This window comes from Salvelinus fontinalis, chromosome 8 (genome assembly GCF_029448725.1).
Source record: "Salvelinus fontinalis isolate EN_2023a chromosome 8, ASM2944872v1, whole genome shotgun sequence".
Taxonomy (NCBI): domain Eukaryota; kingdom Metazoa; phylum Chordata; class Actinopteri; order Salmoniformes; family Salmonidae; genus Salvelinus; species Salvelinus fontinalis.
The window spans coordinates 48,570,095-48,586,063 of NC_074672.1; the positions used below are offsets into that span (position 1 = coordinate 48,570,095).

The 15,969-nt window shown below is 43.4% G+C and overlaps 1 protein-coding gene across 2 annotated transcripts in view; it reads right to left on the reverse strand.

Annotated features, from left to right (window-relative positions):
• Positions 1-15,969, reverse strand: part of LOC129861366 (regulator of G-protein signaling 17-like) — a 161,012-nt gene that overhangs the window by 135,991 nt on the left and 9,052 nt on the right. For both annotated transcript variants that reach the window (XM_055932746.1, XM_055932747.1), the window contains exon 2: positions 366-479. In XM_055932746.1, coding sequence (XP_055788721.1) covers positions 366-380 — 15 coding nt within the window. In that variant the 5' untranslated portion in view covers positions 381-479. The remainder of the gene's footprint in view (positions 1-365; positions 480-15,969) is intronic.

The window sequence follows — 15,969 nt, forward strand, 5'->3', positions numbered from 1 at the left end:
AAATAAATGTAACTGTAACTGTAGCCTATAGTGCATTTGCGGGTTAGGGTTGGGTGCGGTTCCCAGATTTTCACTATATCACATATAGTCGGCAGGTTATTAGCAATTGCCGGTGAACAAACAGCTGACCCGAGTACAAATACCGCTGAAATGAACATCATGATTAGAGTTACAGCAGTCATCACTTCAGGAGTGCAAACGTTTTTGTTCTATAAAGATGGTACATCAGGCACAACAGTAAATACAACACTGAGATAAAGACAGAGGCACACAAAGAGAGGGTGAGAGAGGGGGAGGGAGGGAGGGAGAGAGAGCGAGAGAGAGAAAGAAAGTGAAAGAGGGAGAGGGATGTTAGGTTAAGTTACCAGTATGTCCATCATGGCTTGACAGCTCTTGGCAGCCTATTGGTCTTCTATTCCTCAGCGATGTTAACAGCCTCGGAACATGCATGTCATCCCCTCTTTGGCCACGGACCTCTCCTTCACATTTACACACACACACACACACACACACACACACACACACACACACACACACACACACACACACACACACACACACACACACACACACACACACACACACACACACACACACACACACACACACACACACACACACACACATATATGTACACGTGCAGACAGAAGCACACGTACACACAGACATGTAAACAGAGGGAGAGAGAGAAAAAGGAACAAGAGGGATGAGCCAAGTTTATACTGCATCTGGAGAAAAACAGCACGACCCGATGGAAATGTCCCAGAAGCCTTGTGCATCTTCCGGTTCCCCAGGAAGATATCATTCAGTAACAGGTGTAAGCCACATCCAAGTACTTATAGGTTCCGTCTTATAAACAGCCATGTTTATCAGATCCATCTGGGTCATACAGCATATTACTGTCTTATAAACAGCCATGGAAACATCCATTAGGAAAATGTGGCGCCGGACATATGTCCGGTAGCATTTTAAGTTAACGACCTTTTTTTAAAACAAATTTACCGGACCCATATGCATAGAATGCATAACCTGATCAGGGTCGTCCACCCACGTTCCTCAGAATGACAGAAAATCACATTTAGACATGACGGTAATTCATCTGAACATAACATGTAACTCGAGGATGCAACGGCGTGCGGTCCTTCTTACCGGATTCCTATGCGCACTTTGAAGATGTTAGATTAACTGAAACATTTAAACCGGCTATGTCAATCTACTATCCCCCATAGTACAAACGTTGACCTCTTCTATTGGTCAGCTTGTCGTTCTGTGCGAGAAAGAAATAGCCTGTCCCAAACAGACTCTGGGACAGTTGTGGGAAGATAGACCCCGTACCCTCGTATGTGGCTGTTTTCATATGGCAAAAAAAAGTGTGCACTTTTAGACTTAATGAGAACACTTTCATGACTTCCTATTTTTCCTTGCTTCTTTGTGTAATAAAATGTTTGCGCATTTTCCAATTCAGTCCAGAGCAGGTGTCCGGCCGATGCCCATGATGACTCCACCAAAGCGCTCCTTTGGAGAGGCAGTGTTCAGTCTGATAATATGTTGTTTATGCCATGAGGTTGGACTGTCGGACTGAACACTTCATCCATTATTCGTATTTTGTGATAAGTATCATTTTTCAAAATTGTATCACTTTTATTGTCTGCTGCTTGTAGAATCTCTCACATGCGCACTTGCACTGCCTATTTGACAATAATAACGGCTTGTTTGTCAAGGGAAATTTGTTGTGTTTTTTTGGTCACATTTATCCTTTGTTAGGTGTTCATTTATGCAATGTGATTGCACAAATGTTCACTTAATATGTCGGGCAGTGGTGTAGTGGAGGTTATACCCACTTTGTTTAGTATACCGACTTGTTAACCCCTACTGAAGTATAGCAAAGTAGTGTAGTGGAGGTATACGCCGTATCAATTACGTAGTGCGATAGAGAAATCATGTACAAAGTAGCCTACACAAACACAAATCACGTTAAATATTTGGCAATACGAGTTTGCAAAAGTGCGAGTGTGAAACCAACCGGTGTATGTGACAATAAAACACGTTTTACCACCGTAGGTAATGCAGTTTGGCCGGCGCTGGCTGTACCGAGAAAGTAGAATCAAAGAATTTAGCACCAGACAGCACACTATTGCCTTTGTTAATGCGAATATCAGATGTCAGGGAATTGAGCGGAGTGCGGAGCTGTCCGGTGCTAAATTCTTTGATTCTACTTTCTCGGTACAGCCAGCGCCGGCCAAGCTGCATTACCTACGGTGGTAAAACGTGTTTTATTGTCACATACACCGGATAGGTGCTGTGAAATATGTTGTTTTACAGGGTCAGCCATGGTAGTACAGCACGTACGCGGTTAATTAGGGTTAAAAGTGCTTTGGTCAAGGACCCTTAGACAGAGTTTTCACCTCGACGGCTCGGGTATTCAAACCAGTGACCTTTCGGTTATTGACCCAACGTTCTAATCGCTAGGCTACTACCAGCCGCACAGAAGAGCTTGAGGGACAGGCTATGAGTGACTATGAGGGACAGGCGATCATCATTCTCCCTGTAGACGACATAGCCTAGGCCTACAGACATCATGTGGCAAAGACTACAGCCTAGGAAAGTAATACAATAATATTAATATTAGGGTAGAAATACGGTATGTGGACACCATGGTGTGTGGAATTTAACGTAGGCTTTTTTGTTTTTTATAACCCATACATCTCCTCTAGCAAAACGCACAATACAGAGAATGAATCAGCAGCGACTAAATTTTAGAAAAAGCTGTTGCGCAGCAACTCACTGCCTTTCTGAAGACAAACAATGTATACGAAATGCTTCAGTCTGGTTTTAGACCCCATCACAGCACTGAGACTGCACTTGTGAAGGTGGTAAATGACCTTTTAATGGCGTCAGACCGAGGCTCTGCATCTGTCCTCGTGCTACTAGACCTTAGTGCTGCCTTTGACACCATCGATCACCACATTCTTTTGGAGAGACTGGAAACCCAAATTGGTCTACACGGACAAGTTCTGGCCTGGTTTAGATCTTACCTGTCGGAAAGATATCAGTTTGTCTCTGTGAATGGTTTGTCCTCTGACAAATCAACTGTACATTTCGGTGTTCCTCAAGGTTCCGTTTTAGGACCACTATTGTTTTCACTATATATTTTACCTCTTGGGGATGTTATTCGAAAACATAATGTTAACTTTCACTGCTATGCGGATGACACACAGCTGTACATTTCAATGAAACATGGTGAAGCCCCAAAATTGCCCATCGCTAGAAGCCTGTGTTTCAGACATAAGGAAGTGGATGGCTGAAAACTTTCTACTTTTAAACTCGGACAAAACAGAGATGCTTGTTCTAGGTCTCAAGAAACAAAGAGATCTTCTGTTAAATCTGACAATTCATCTTGATGGTTGTAAAGTCGTCTCAAATAAAACTGTGAAGGACCTCGGCGTTACTCTTGACCCTGATCTCTCTTTTGACGAACATATCAAGACTGTTTCAAGGACAGCTTTTTTCCATCTACGTAACATTGCAAAAATCAGAAATTTTTTGTCCAAAAATGATGCAGAAAAATTAATCCATGCATTTGTTACTTCTAGGTTAGACTACTGCAATGCTCTACTTTCCGGCTACCCGGATAAAGCACTAAATAAACTTCAGTTAGTGCTAAATACAGCTGCTAGCATCCTGACTAGAACCAAGAAATTTGATCATATTACTCCAGTGCTAGCTTCCCTACACTGGCTTCCTGTTAAGGCAAGGGCTGATTTCAAGGTTTTACTGTTAACCTATAAAGCGTTACATGGGCTTGCTCCTACCTATCTTTCCGAGTTGGTCCTGCCGTACATACCAATACGTACGCTACGGTCACAAGACGCAGGCCTCCTAATTGTCCCTAGAATTTCTAAGCAAACAGCGGGAGGCAGGGCTTTCTCCTATAGATCTCCATTTTTATGGAACAGTCTGCCTACCCATGTGAGAGACGCAGACTCGGTCTCAACCTTTAAGTCTTTACTGAAGACTTATCTCTTCAGTAGGTCATATGATTGAGTGTAGTCTGGCCCAGGAGTGTGAAGGTGAACGGAAAGGCTCTGGAGCAACAAACCGCCCTTGCTGTCTCTGCCTGGCCGGTTCCCCTCTCTCCACTGGGATTCTCTGCCTCTAACCCTATTACAGGGGCTGAGTCACTGGCTTACTGGTGCTCTTTCATGCCGTCCCTAGGAGGGGTGCGTCACTTGAGTGGGTTGAGTTACTGACGTGATCTTCCTGTCTGGGTTAGCGCCCCCCCTTGGTTTGTGCTGTGGTGGAGATCTTTGTGGGCTATACTCGGCCTTGTCTCAGGATTGTAAGTTGGTGGTTGAAGTTATCCCTCTAGTGGTGCGGGGGCTGTGCTTTGGCAAAGTGGGTGGGGTTATATCCTTCCTGTTTGGCCCTGTCCGGGGGTATCATCGGATGGGGCCACAGTGTCTCCTGACCGCTCCTGTCTCAGCCTCCAGTATTTATGCTGCAGTAGTTTATGTGTCGGGAGGCTAGGGTCAGTTGGTTATACCTGGAGTACTTTTCCTGTCTTATCCAGTGTCCTGTGTGAATTTAAGTATGCTCTCTCTAATTCTCTCGTTCTCTCTTTCTTTCTCTCTCTCTGAGAACCTGAGCCCTAGGACCATACGTCAGGACTACCGGGCATGATGACTCCTTGCTGTCCCCAGTCCGCCTGGCCTTGCTGCTATTCCAGTTTCAACTGTTCTGCCTGCGGTTACGGAACCCCTACCTGTCCCAGACCTGCTGTTTTCAACTCTTAATGATCGGCTATGAAAAGCCAACTGAGATTTATTCCTGATTATTATTTGACCATGCTTGTCATTTATGAACATTTTGAAAATCTTGGCTCTCTCTAATTTTCTCCTCTCTTTCTTTCTCTCGGAGGACCTGAGCCCTAGGACCATACGTCGGGACTACCGGGCGTGGTGACTCCTTGCTGTCCCCAGTCCGCCTGGCCTTGCTGCTATTCCAGTTTCAACTGTTCTGCCTGCGGTTATGGAACCGCCACCTGTCCCAGACCTGTTGTTTTTCAACTCTTAATGATCGGCTATGAAAAGCCAACTGAAAATTATTCATGATTATTATTTGACCATGCTTGTCACTTATGAACATTTTTGAACATCTTGGCATAGTTCTGTTATAATCTCCACCCGGCACAGCCAGAAGAGGACTGGCCACCCCTCATAGCCTGGTTCCTCTCTAGGTTTCTTCCTAGGTTTTGGCCTTTCTAGGGAGTTTTTCCTAGCCACCGTGCTTCTACACCTGCATTACTAGCTGTTTGGGGTTTTAGGCTGGGTTTCTGTACAGCACTTCGAGATATTAGCTGATGTACGAAGGGCTATATAAAATAAACTTGATTGATTGATTGACTAGGATCCAAGCCTTCGGCTGCTGTGGAGTGTAGAAACTCCTCGAGTATCCCGTTCGCATGTTAACGCACCGCAACAGAAATCGGTTCCATTTCTTCCCTCTGCGTTTATCTGGTCCCTTAGCCTAACATATCAGCCATAAGGTTCTAGGCCTGTTATTACATTCTGTATATCATGGTGGATTTAGTTCTCATTGTCATGATTTTAGGTCATTCAGAGTAGCCTACATCTGTTTCACACAGGGCGCCTTTCATTCGCCAGGCGGGGGGATAGAGTTTAGCTACCTCTCCATGCAACATGACAACATCATTGATGTTTGTGTTTTTTAGGGGGAAAATGTTGGCCCAGTCACTTTTACTCAGGCCTATGCCAATGCCTCTGGTGACAGAGATGAACAAATCTGTAAGAAATGTAGAAAGAGGGGAGAACTAAAGATGCAACAACTAGCATGGGATGCTAATATGACTAGGATTATCATCGACTAGCATGGGTTGATAGTATGACTAGGATTATCATCAACTAGCATGGGATGCTATTATGACTAGGATTATCATCGACTAGCATGGGTTGATAGTATGACTAGGATTATCATCAACTAGCATGGGATGCTAATATGACTAGGATTATCAACAACTAGCATGGGATGCTAATATGACTAGGATTATCAACAACTAGCATGGGATGCTAATATGATTAGGATTATCATCGACTAGCATGGGTTGATAGTATGACTAGGATTATCATCAACTAGCATGGGATGCTAATATGACTAGGATTATCAACAACTAGCATGGGATGCTAATATGACTAGGATTATCAACAACTAGCATGGGATGCTAATATGACTAGGATTATCATCGACTACCATGGGATGCTAATATGACTAGGGTTATCATCGACTAGCATTGGATGCTAATATGACTAGGATTATCATCGACTAGCATGGGATGCTAATATGACTAGGGTTATCATCGACTAGCATTGCATGCTAATATGACTAGGATTATCAACAACTAGCATGGGATGCTAATATGACTAGGATTATCATCGACTAGCATGGGATGCTAATATGACTAGGATTATCATCGACTAGCATGGGATGCTAATATGACTAGGATTATCATCGACTAGCATGGGATGCTAATATGACAAGGGTTATCAACAACTAGCATGGGTTGCTAATATGACTAGGATGATCATCAACTAGCATGGGATGCTAATATGACAAGGATTATGCCTTTAGCTTCTGGACAATGAAAGGAAGTTGAAAACCAATAGAACATGAAGGAAATAGTATTTATAAAACAATAGGCTACTGGTTTCAATGGTATATGGAAGTCTTTATAAAACAATTTCCTCCACGTTTCCACGGTTGGATTTTACTTTGTAACCGGTGTGAAATGGCTAGCTAGTTAGCGGGGTGCGGGTGCTAATAGCGTTTCAATCGGTGACATCACTCGCTCTGATACTTGAAGTAGTTGTTTCCCCTTGCTCTGCGAGGGCCGCGGCTTTTGTGTAGCGATAGGTAACGATGCTTCGTGAGTGTCCGTTGTTGATGTGTGCAGAGGGTCCCTGGTTCGAGCCCAGGTAGGGGCGAGGAGAGGGACGAAAGCAAAACTGTTACACAAGGTAAGACACGCCTCATAATGAAGTAAAGCATTCAGGTTTAAAGATAAAGCAGCTGGTTGCAAAGTGGTGTGTGACACGCTGAAAACTGCCTACCGTTCCCTATGTGCAGTTGAATGGCAAATGGGAAGCAAACTTCAATTACCAGTTGAGAAATAAAAATAGTAGCTCTTTTTAAATCGTGGCCATCAAAACAGTTTTTAAATATGTGATTGAATTTAGAATTGTAACAACGCAATGATTGAGCTTCTAAAAATCTCGTTTCACTTTCAGCAGCAACGAATGAGCTGTTTGAGAAGCTATAGCAGCAGCTCTCGTACTAAGTCTGACAATTTTCTGCTCATAGGCTCCGTATCTGTACGCTGTGCGCGTGTGATAAACATGATGACTAACAAAAATACACATGCGTCAAAATAATTCAGCTGAATTATGCAAATGAACCTATCGACTGATAAGCATAACGGTCATTAGGTATTTCCATCAATGAATATGTAAAAAATAATTATTTTCATAAATGGGATTTTTTTTTCTTCTCACGTACAAATTGTCAGCTACAGTTTTCATTAAAAAAATAAATAATTCTAAGCTAGAGGTCCTACATCGGGTTGGATACCCGCGGTTGACCCATCAAAAAATACAGTAATCTAACCCGTGGGTCGGTTCGCAGTCGGAAACGTTTTAAATCAAAGTAAAAAAATATATTTTTTACAAACACAGGAGCTTGTTGTGTTGAATTGTGTTGCAAATACCATTAGGCCCCGACCACCATTTTGATACCAAAATGTGATTTAATCAAAGGCCATGTTTACTTTTTTAATTGGGGCTATGACAGTCTATTATAAATCAGTCTGACAGTACTTTTGACAGTATTTCAATCTTAATTGATTATGTTACTTTTCTCCCAGTTTGATTTAGTTCCTGGTCTTGTCCACTCTGTTCTAATGAGTGCTGTGGGGCTTGTGGGTAATTCAGAGGGAAACACATACGATCTCTTGAGTGTCTTATCATTCAGTGACGGGGTCATAATATTTTGTAGCTCACACAGTTCAAAAGATAGAGGCACATTTGTAGGAAGAAAACAGAAACTGCTTTGTTTAATAGAACCACATCTAGAGGCTACCTGAGGTTATTGACGTAATCCTGGTTATTTGAATCAAACCACTTTTCATTTTTTTTTTCTATTTCAGATTTTCTCTCCTGACCTCATTTTCAAAATCAGGTGACCCCTAGTTTGAAAACGGTGCATTAGACTACGAGGTGACGCCTGAATAGCCGATTACAGACTCCTTTTTCCACTTAAAATTAACTAGGCAACTTTTCAGTTCGCTAGTCAGATAAAAAAAAAAAAAAAAACAGCTGAGCCTTCCTTCCGTTAGAATGAACAATATGCCTCTTCTAGCGATCTATTGATAGGAGGACAGGCGCTTGTCCGTCACAAAGTGAGCGATGACAGGGAAACACTGCTGGTTGGACAGTCTGCTGTCTGTCCCGCCTCTCGGTTATCTGGGTGTGTGTTGTGTGTGTGTGTGTGTGTGTGGGTGCTTGTGTTTGTCCGTAGGAGTGCTTGTTTGTGTGTGTGGGTGTGTGTTGTGGTTGCAGTTGCAGTTGAATTTCTTTACACGGAGGGAGAGAGCCTGAATTTATACGTCTCATATAAATGTGAGTGAATTTCATACGTCCCATATAAATGTGAGTGAATTTCATACGTCCCATATAAATGTGAGTGAATTTCAAACGTCCCATATAAATGTGAGTGAATTTCATACGTCCCATATAAATGTGAGTGAATTTCATACGTCCCATATAAATGTGAGTGAATTTCATACGTCCCATATAAATGTGAGTGAATTTCATACGTCCCATATAAATGTGAGTGAATTTCATACGTCCCATATAAATGTGAGTGAATTTCATACGTTCCATATAAATGTGAGTGAATTTCATACGTCCCATATAAATGTGAGTGAATTTCATATGTCCCATATAAATGTGAGTGAATTTCATTACGTCCTATATAAATGTGAGTGAATTTCATACGTCCCATATAAATGTGAGTGAATTTCATACGTCCCATATAAATGTGAGTGAGTTTATACGTCTCATATAAATGTGAGTGAATTTCATACGTCCCATATAAATGTGAGTGAATTTCATTACATCCCATATAAATGTGAGGGAATTTATACGTCCCATATAAATGTCAGTGAATTTATACGTCCCATATAAATGTGAGTGAATTTCATATGTCCCATATAAATGTGAGTGAATTTCATACGTCCCATATAAATGTGAGTGAATTTCATATGTCCCATATAAATGTGAGTGAATTTCATACGTCCCATATAAGTGTGAGTGAATTTATACGTCCCATATTAATGTGGTAACGATGAGTCAAAATCCACTTAGCTTATTGTTTTCTGGCATATTCAGTTTTTTCTTTCGTGTGCAAGAACCGACATTATCGATGTCGGAACTTGTTCGGGTCCAGTAAAACATGTGTCGGGACAGTGGATCCAGTATAACATGTGTCGGGACAGAGGATCCTGTATAACATGTGTCGGGACAGTGGATCCAGTATAACATGTGTCGGGCCAGAGGACCTATTATAACATGTGTCGGGCCAGAGGATCCAGTATAACATGTGTCAGGCCAGTGGATCCAGTATAACATGTGTCGGGACAATGGATCCAGTATAACATGTGTCGGGCCAGTGGATCCAGTATAACATGTGTCGGGCCAGAGGATCCAGTATAACATGTGTCATGCCAGTGGATCCAGTATAACATGTGTCGGGCCAGAGGATCTAGTATAACATGTGTCGGGCCAGAGGATCCAGTATAACATGTGTCAGACCAGTGGAACCATTATAACATGTGTCGGGCCAGAGGATCCCTTATAACATGTGTCAGGCCAGTGGAACCATTATAACATGTGTCAGGCCAGAGGATCCAGTATAACATGTGTCAGACCAGTGGGTCCATTATAACATGTGTCGGGACAGTGGATCCATTGGATCTTGTATGGTATTTTCAAAGATATCGCTATATGTCTACTGATTTAATCAAAGTGTTGACAATGGACTAGTCAACTGCTGCTTTTTTGTGTAGCAAAGCCCATGTTAAACACCTGCTTCAGTCTTCAATCATACCTGTATTACAGATAGCTGAGAAAATGCCCCTTAAAAGGAAACTTGAAGCCTGTTGGAAGTCAGCAGACTCTTACCAGATTATTTTAAAGGCCCCGGTGCAGTCAAAATTATTGATATCATCTTGTACAACAGCTGACAAAAAATGTTAATAAGTTGTAATTCCCTGATAGTCACTGGCCCAGCCCGGGTGAGCCTGGCTGGCTACTTCATGTACCTATGGAGAACACTGGCTATGGGAGCGCTGAGGCAGACATAGCCTAGGCTACCAGCCATGCAGCGAGAGAGTGGACCAGGGATTTTTAATTTTATTTAACTAGACAAGTTAAGAACAAATTCTTATTTACAATGACAGCCTAGGAAAAGTGGGTTAACTGCCTTGTTCAGGGGCAGAACGACAGATTTTTACCTCGTCAGCTCAGGGATTCGATCTAGCAACCTTTTGGTTATTGGCCCAACGCTCTAACTATTGGGCTACCTGCCGCCCCCGGAACCGTCCAATAGTATTTGTGTCGTGCTGAAACATTCCTAATTTGGTCCCTTCCGCCACGTGACAATACATTGCCGGGTTTATTTTCCCGGACTCCTAGCGCACGTGAAAACGGCTAACGTAACAGGAGAAATACAAAGAAAGGTTACGATGCGGGGAACAACCATGGTAGAAAAAGGTGTTGCGTGAGTGAAATCCCCAGTTCGGGAAGGGTTTTGGACAAGGAAAACAACATCCCGGTAGAATGGAAACACAACCTGCAAAAAAGTGCTAGCAGGTATTTGTTTACAATAATTCTGTTAATTATAAGTTCATTATTGCATTCATTCAGGCTTTCGTTCATTTAAACCGTACGCAGGCCGTATCTAGTTTGAATCTGTGTAGCTGGTAGTTTGCGATTTGAGTTGTCAATGTACCGTGTTGCGTTGTGAAAATAAGTCTATAGTTCTTCATTCCATTTTTACCGTTTAGGAGACATTATTATCCAGAGTCTACTTACAGTAGCCATTAGGATTCAGTGCCTGGCTCAAGGGCACATTGACATCTTTTTTACCTAGTCAGTTTGGGGATTTGAACCAGGAACCTTTCAGTTCGTGAAATGGTCCACCCACACAGACAGTGTGGGTGGACTGTGTGGGTGGACCCACACAGACAGCGCCTTCTTCAACCTCAGGAGGCTGAAGAAATTTGGCTTGTCACCTAAAACCCTCACAAACTTTTACAGATGCACAATTGAGAGCATCCTGTCGGGTTGTATCACCGCCTGGTAAGGCAACTGCTCCGCCCACAACCGTAAGGCTCTCTAGAGGGTAGTGAGGTCTGCACAACACATCACCGGGGGCAAACTACCTGCCTTCCAGGACATCTACAGCACCCGATGTCACAGGAAGGCCAAAAAGATAATCAAGGACAACAACCACCCGAGCCACTGCCTGTTCACCCCGCTGTCATCCAGAAGGCGAGGTCAGTACAGGTGCATCAAAGCTGGGACCGAGAGACTGAAAAACAGCTTCTATCTTAAGGTGGAATTGTTAGATTACATGTTAGATATTGCTGCACTGTCGGGAACTAGAAGCACAAGAATTTCGCTACACTTGCAATAACATCTGCTAACCATGCGTATGTGACCAATAACATTTTATGTGAGATTAGGATTACATTAAAAAAGACCTAGCTGCTAGGTCAACCCAGCATGAGAATAAAAAATACCAAACTGATGGTTAAATTAACCCATGTTTGGATAATCCCAACAACCCAACTGTCCATCTGTCCTGATGTCGGATATCGGGTAGGGCTCAGGCTTGATGTGGCGGATGCGGCTAGAGAAAAAGCACCCGTGCAGGACTCTGCTCTATGTCCCTTCTTCCCCTTTAAGAAACCGAAGAACAGGAGAGGGAGGGAGGGAGGGAGGAGAGAGGGAAGGAAAGGGGGAACCCAAAAAAGAGGAATAGTGGCAGACAGATGGAGAAAGAGAGGACAGAGGAATAGAGTAGAAGACAGATGGAGAAAGAGAGGACAGAGGAATAGAGTAGAAGACAGATGGAGAAAGAGAGGACAGAGGAATAGAGTGGAATACAGATGGAGAAAGAGAGGACAGAGGAATAGAGTAGAAGACAGATGGAGAAAGAGAGGACAGAGGAATAGAGTGGAAGACAGATGGAGAAAGAGAAGACAGAGGAATAGAGTAGAAGATAGATGGAGAAAGAGAGGACAGAGGAATAGAGTGGAAGACAGATGGAGAAAGAGAGGACAGAGGAATAGAGTAGAAGACAGATGGAGAAAGAGAAGACAGAGGAATAGAGTAGAAGACAGATGGAGAAAGAGAGGACAGAGGAATAGAGTGGAAGACAGATGGAGAAAGAGAGGACAGGAATAGAGTAGAAGACAGATGGAGAAAGAGAGGACAGGAATAGAGTAGAAGACAGATGGAGAAAGAGAAGACAGAGGAATAGAGTAGAAGACAGATGGAGAAAGAGAAGACAGAAGAATAGAGTAGAAGACAGATGGAGAAAGAGAGGACAGAGGAATAGAGTGGAAGACAGATGGAGAAAGAGAGGACAGAGGAATAGAGTAGAAGACAGATGGAGAAAGAGAAGACAGAGGAATAGAGTAGAAGACAGATGGAGAAAGAGAGGACAGAGGAATAGTGTAGAAGACAGATGGAGGAAGAGAAGACAGAGGAATAGAGTAGAAGACAGATGGAGAAAGAGAAGACAGAGGAATAGAGTAGAAGACAGATGGAGAAAGAGAGGACAGAGGAATAGAGTAGAAGACAGATGGAGAAAGAGAGGACAGAGGAATAGAGTGGAAGACAGATGGAGAAAGAGAGGACAGAGGAATAGAGTGGAAGACAGATGGAGAAAGAGAGGACAGAGGAATAGAGTAGAAGACAGATGGAGAAAGAGAGGACAGAGGAATAGAGTAGAAGACAGATGGAGAAAGAGAGGACAGAGGAATAGAGTAGAAGACAGATGGAGAAAGAGAGGACAGAGGAATAGAGTAGAAGACAGATGGAGAAAGAGAAGACAGAGGAATAGAGTAGAAGACAGATGGAGAAAGAGAGGACAGAGGAATAGAGTAGAAGACAGATGGAGAAAGAGAGGACAGAGGAATAGAGTAGAAGACAGATGGAGAAAGAGAAGACAGAGGAATAGAGTAGAAGACAGATGGAGGAAGAGAGGACAGAGGAATAGAGTAGAATACAGATGGAGAAAGAGAAGACAGAGGAATAGAGTAGAAGACAGATGGAGAAAGAGAAGACAGAGGAATAGAGTAGAAGACAGATGGAGAAAGAGAAGACAGAGGAATAGAGTAGAAGACAGATGGAGAAAGAGAGGACAGAGGAATAGAGTAGAAGACAGATGGAGAAAGAGAGGACAGAGGAATAGAGTAGAAGACAGATGGAGAAAGAGAAGACAGAGGAATAGAGTAGAAGACAGATGGAGAAAGAGAGGACAGAGGAATAGAGTAGAAGACAGATGGAGAAAGAGAAGACAGAGGAATAGAGTAGAAGACAGATGGAGAAAGAGAGGACAGAGGAATAGAGTAGAAGACAGATGGAGAAAGAGAGGACAGAGGAATAGAGTAGAAGACAGATGGAGAAAGAGAGGACAGAGGAATAGAGTAGAAGACAGATGGAGAAAGAGAAGACAGAGGAATAGAGTAGAAGACAGATGGAGAAAGAGAGGACAGAGGAATAGAGTAGAAGACAGATGGAGAAAGAGAAGACAGAGGAATAGAGTAGAAGACAGATGGAGAAAGAGAAGACAGAGGAATAGAGTAGAAGACAGATGGAGAAAGAGAAGACAGAGGAATAGAGTAGAAGACAGATGGAGAAAGAGAGGACAGAGGAATAGAGTGCAATGGGATCAAACTGTCCATGGAAAAACAGTATCAGGGCTTGAAGCAGAAGACGCGAACGGTACTCTGATGTAACTGGGTCTGTAGTGGTTATCATTACTTATTGTTCATTTTGGAAAAGAGAAAAGTGTAAAAGTTCAGGTGTGATGATGAGATCCAGTATCTAGAGCTGCATGACCACTCTACTCAACACCCACAAATACAGCTCTTACACTTTTAGTGCAAGTGATCCCTGTGGGAATTGAACCGACGACTGACGTTGTTAGCGCTACACCATTGCCAACTGAGACAGACAGGTCCCATATCTACTCTACAGTCAGACTGAGACGGACAGGTCCCATATCTACTCTACAGTCAGACTGAGACAGACAGCCACCATATCTACCCTACATTCTGACTGAGACAGACAGGCACCATATCTACTCTACAGTCAGACTGAGACAGACAGGCACCATATCTACCCTACAGTCAGACTGAGACAGACAGGCACCATATCTACTCTACAGTCAGACTGAGACAGACAGCCACCATATCTACTCTACAGTCTGACTGAGAGAGACAGGCACCATATCTACCCTACAGTCAGACTGAGACAGACAGCCACCATATCTACTCTACAGTCTGACTGAGAGAGACAGGCACCATATCTACCCTACAGTCAGACTGAGACAGACAGCCACCATATCTACTCTACAGTCAGACTGAGACAGACAGGCACCATATCTACTCTACAGTCAGACTGAGACAGACAGGCACCATATCTACTCTACAGTCAGACTGAGAGAGACAGGCACCATATCTACCCTACAGTCAGACTTAGACAGACAGGCACCATATCTACTCTACAGTCAGACTGAGACAGACAGGCACCATATCTACCCTACAGTCAGACTGAGAAAGACAGGCACCATATCTACCCTACAGTCAGACTGAGAGAGACAGGCACCATATCTACTCTACAGTCTGACTGAGACAGACAGCCACCATATCTACCCTACAGTCAGACTGAGACAGACAGGCACCATATCTACTCTACAGTCAGACTGAGACAGACAGCCACCATATCTACCCTACAGTCAGACTGAGACAGACAGGCACCATATCTACCCTACAGTCAGACTGAGAGAGACAGGCACCATATCTACTCTACAGTCAGACTGAGACAGACAGGCACCATATCTACTCTACAGTCAGACTGAGAGAGACAGGCACCATATCTACTCTACAGTCTGACTGAGACAGACAGGCACCATATCTACTCTACAGTCAGACTGAGACAAACAGGCACCATATCTACTCTACAGTCTGACTGAGACAGACAGGCACCATATCTACTCTACAGTCAGACTGAGACAGACAGGCACCATATCTACTCTACAGTCAGACTGAGACAGACAGGCACCATATCTACTCTACAGTCAGACTGAGACAGACAGCCACCATATCTACCCTACAGTCAGACTGAGACAGACAGGCACCATATCTACCCTACAGTCAGACTGAGACAGACAGGCACCATATCTACTCTACAGTCTGACTGAGACAGACAGGCACCATATCTACTCTACAGTCTGACTGAGACAGACAGGCACCATATCTACTCTACAGTCAGACTGAGACAGACAGGCACCATATCTACCCTACAGTCAGACTGAGACAGACAGGCACCATATCTACTCTACAGTCTGACTGAGACAGACAGGTACCATATCTACTCTACAGTCTGACTGAGACAGACAGGCACCATATCTACTCTACAGTCAGACTGAGACAGACAGGCACCATATCTACTCTACAGTCAGACTGAGACAGACAGGCACCATATCTACTCTACAGTCAGACTGAGACAGACAGGCACCATATCTACTCTACAGTCTGACTGAGACAGACAGGCACCATATCTACCCTACAGTCAGACTGAGACAGACAGGCACCATATCTACTCT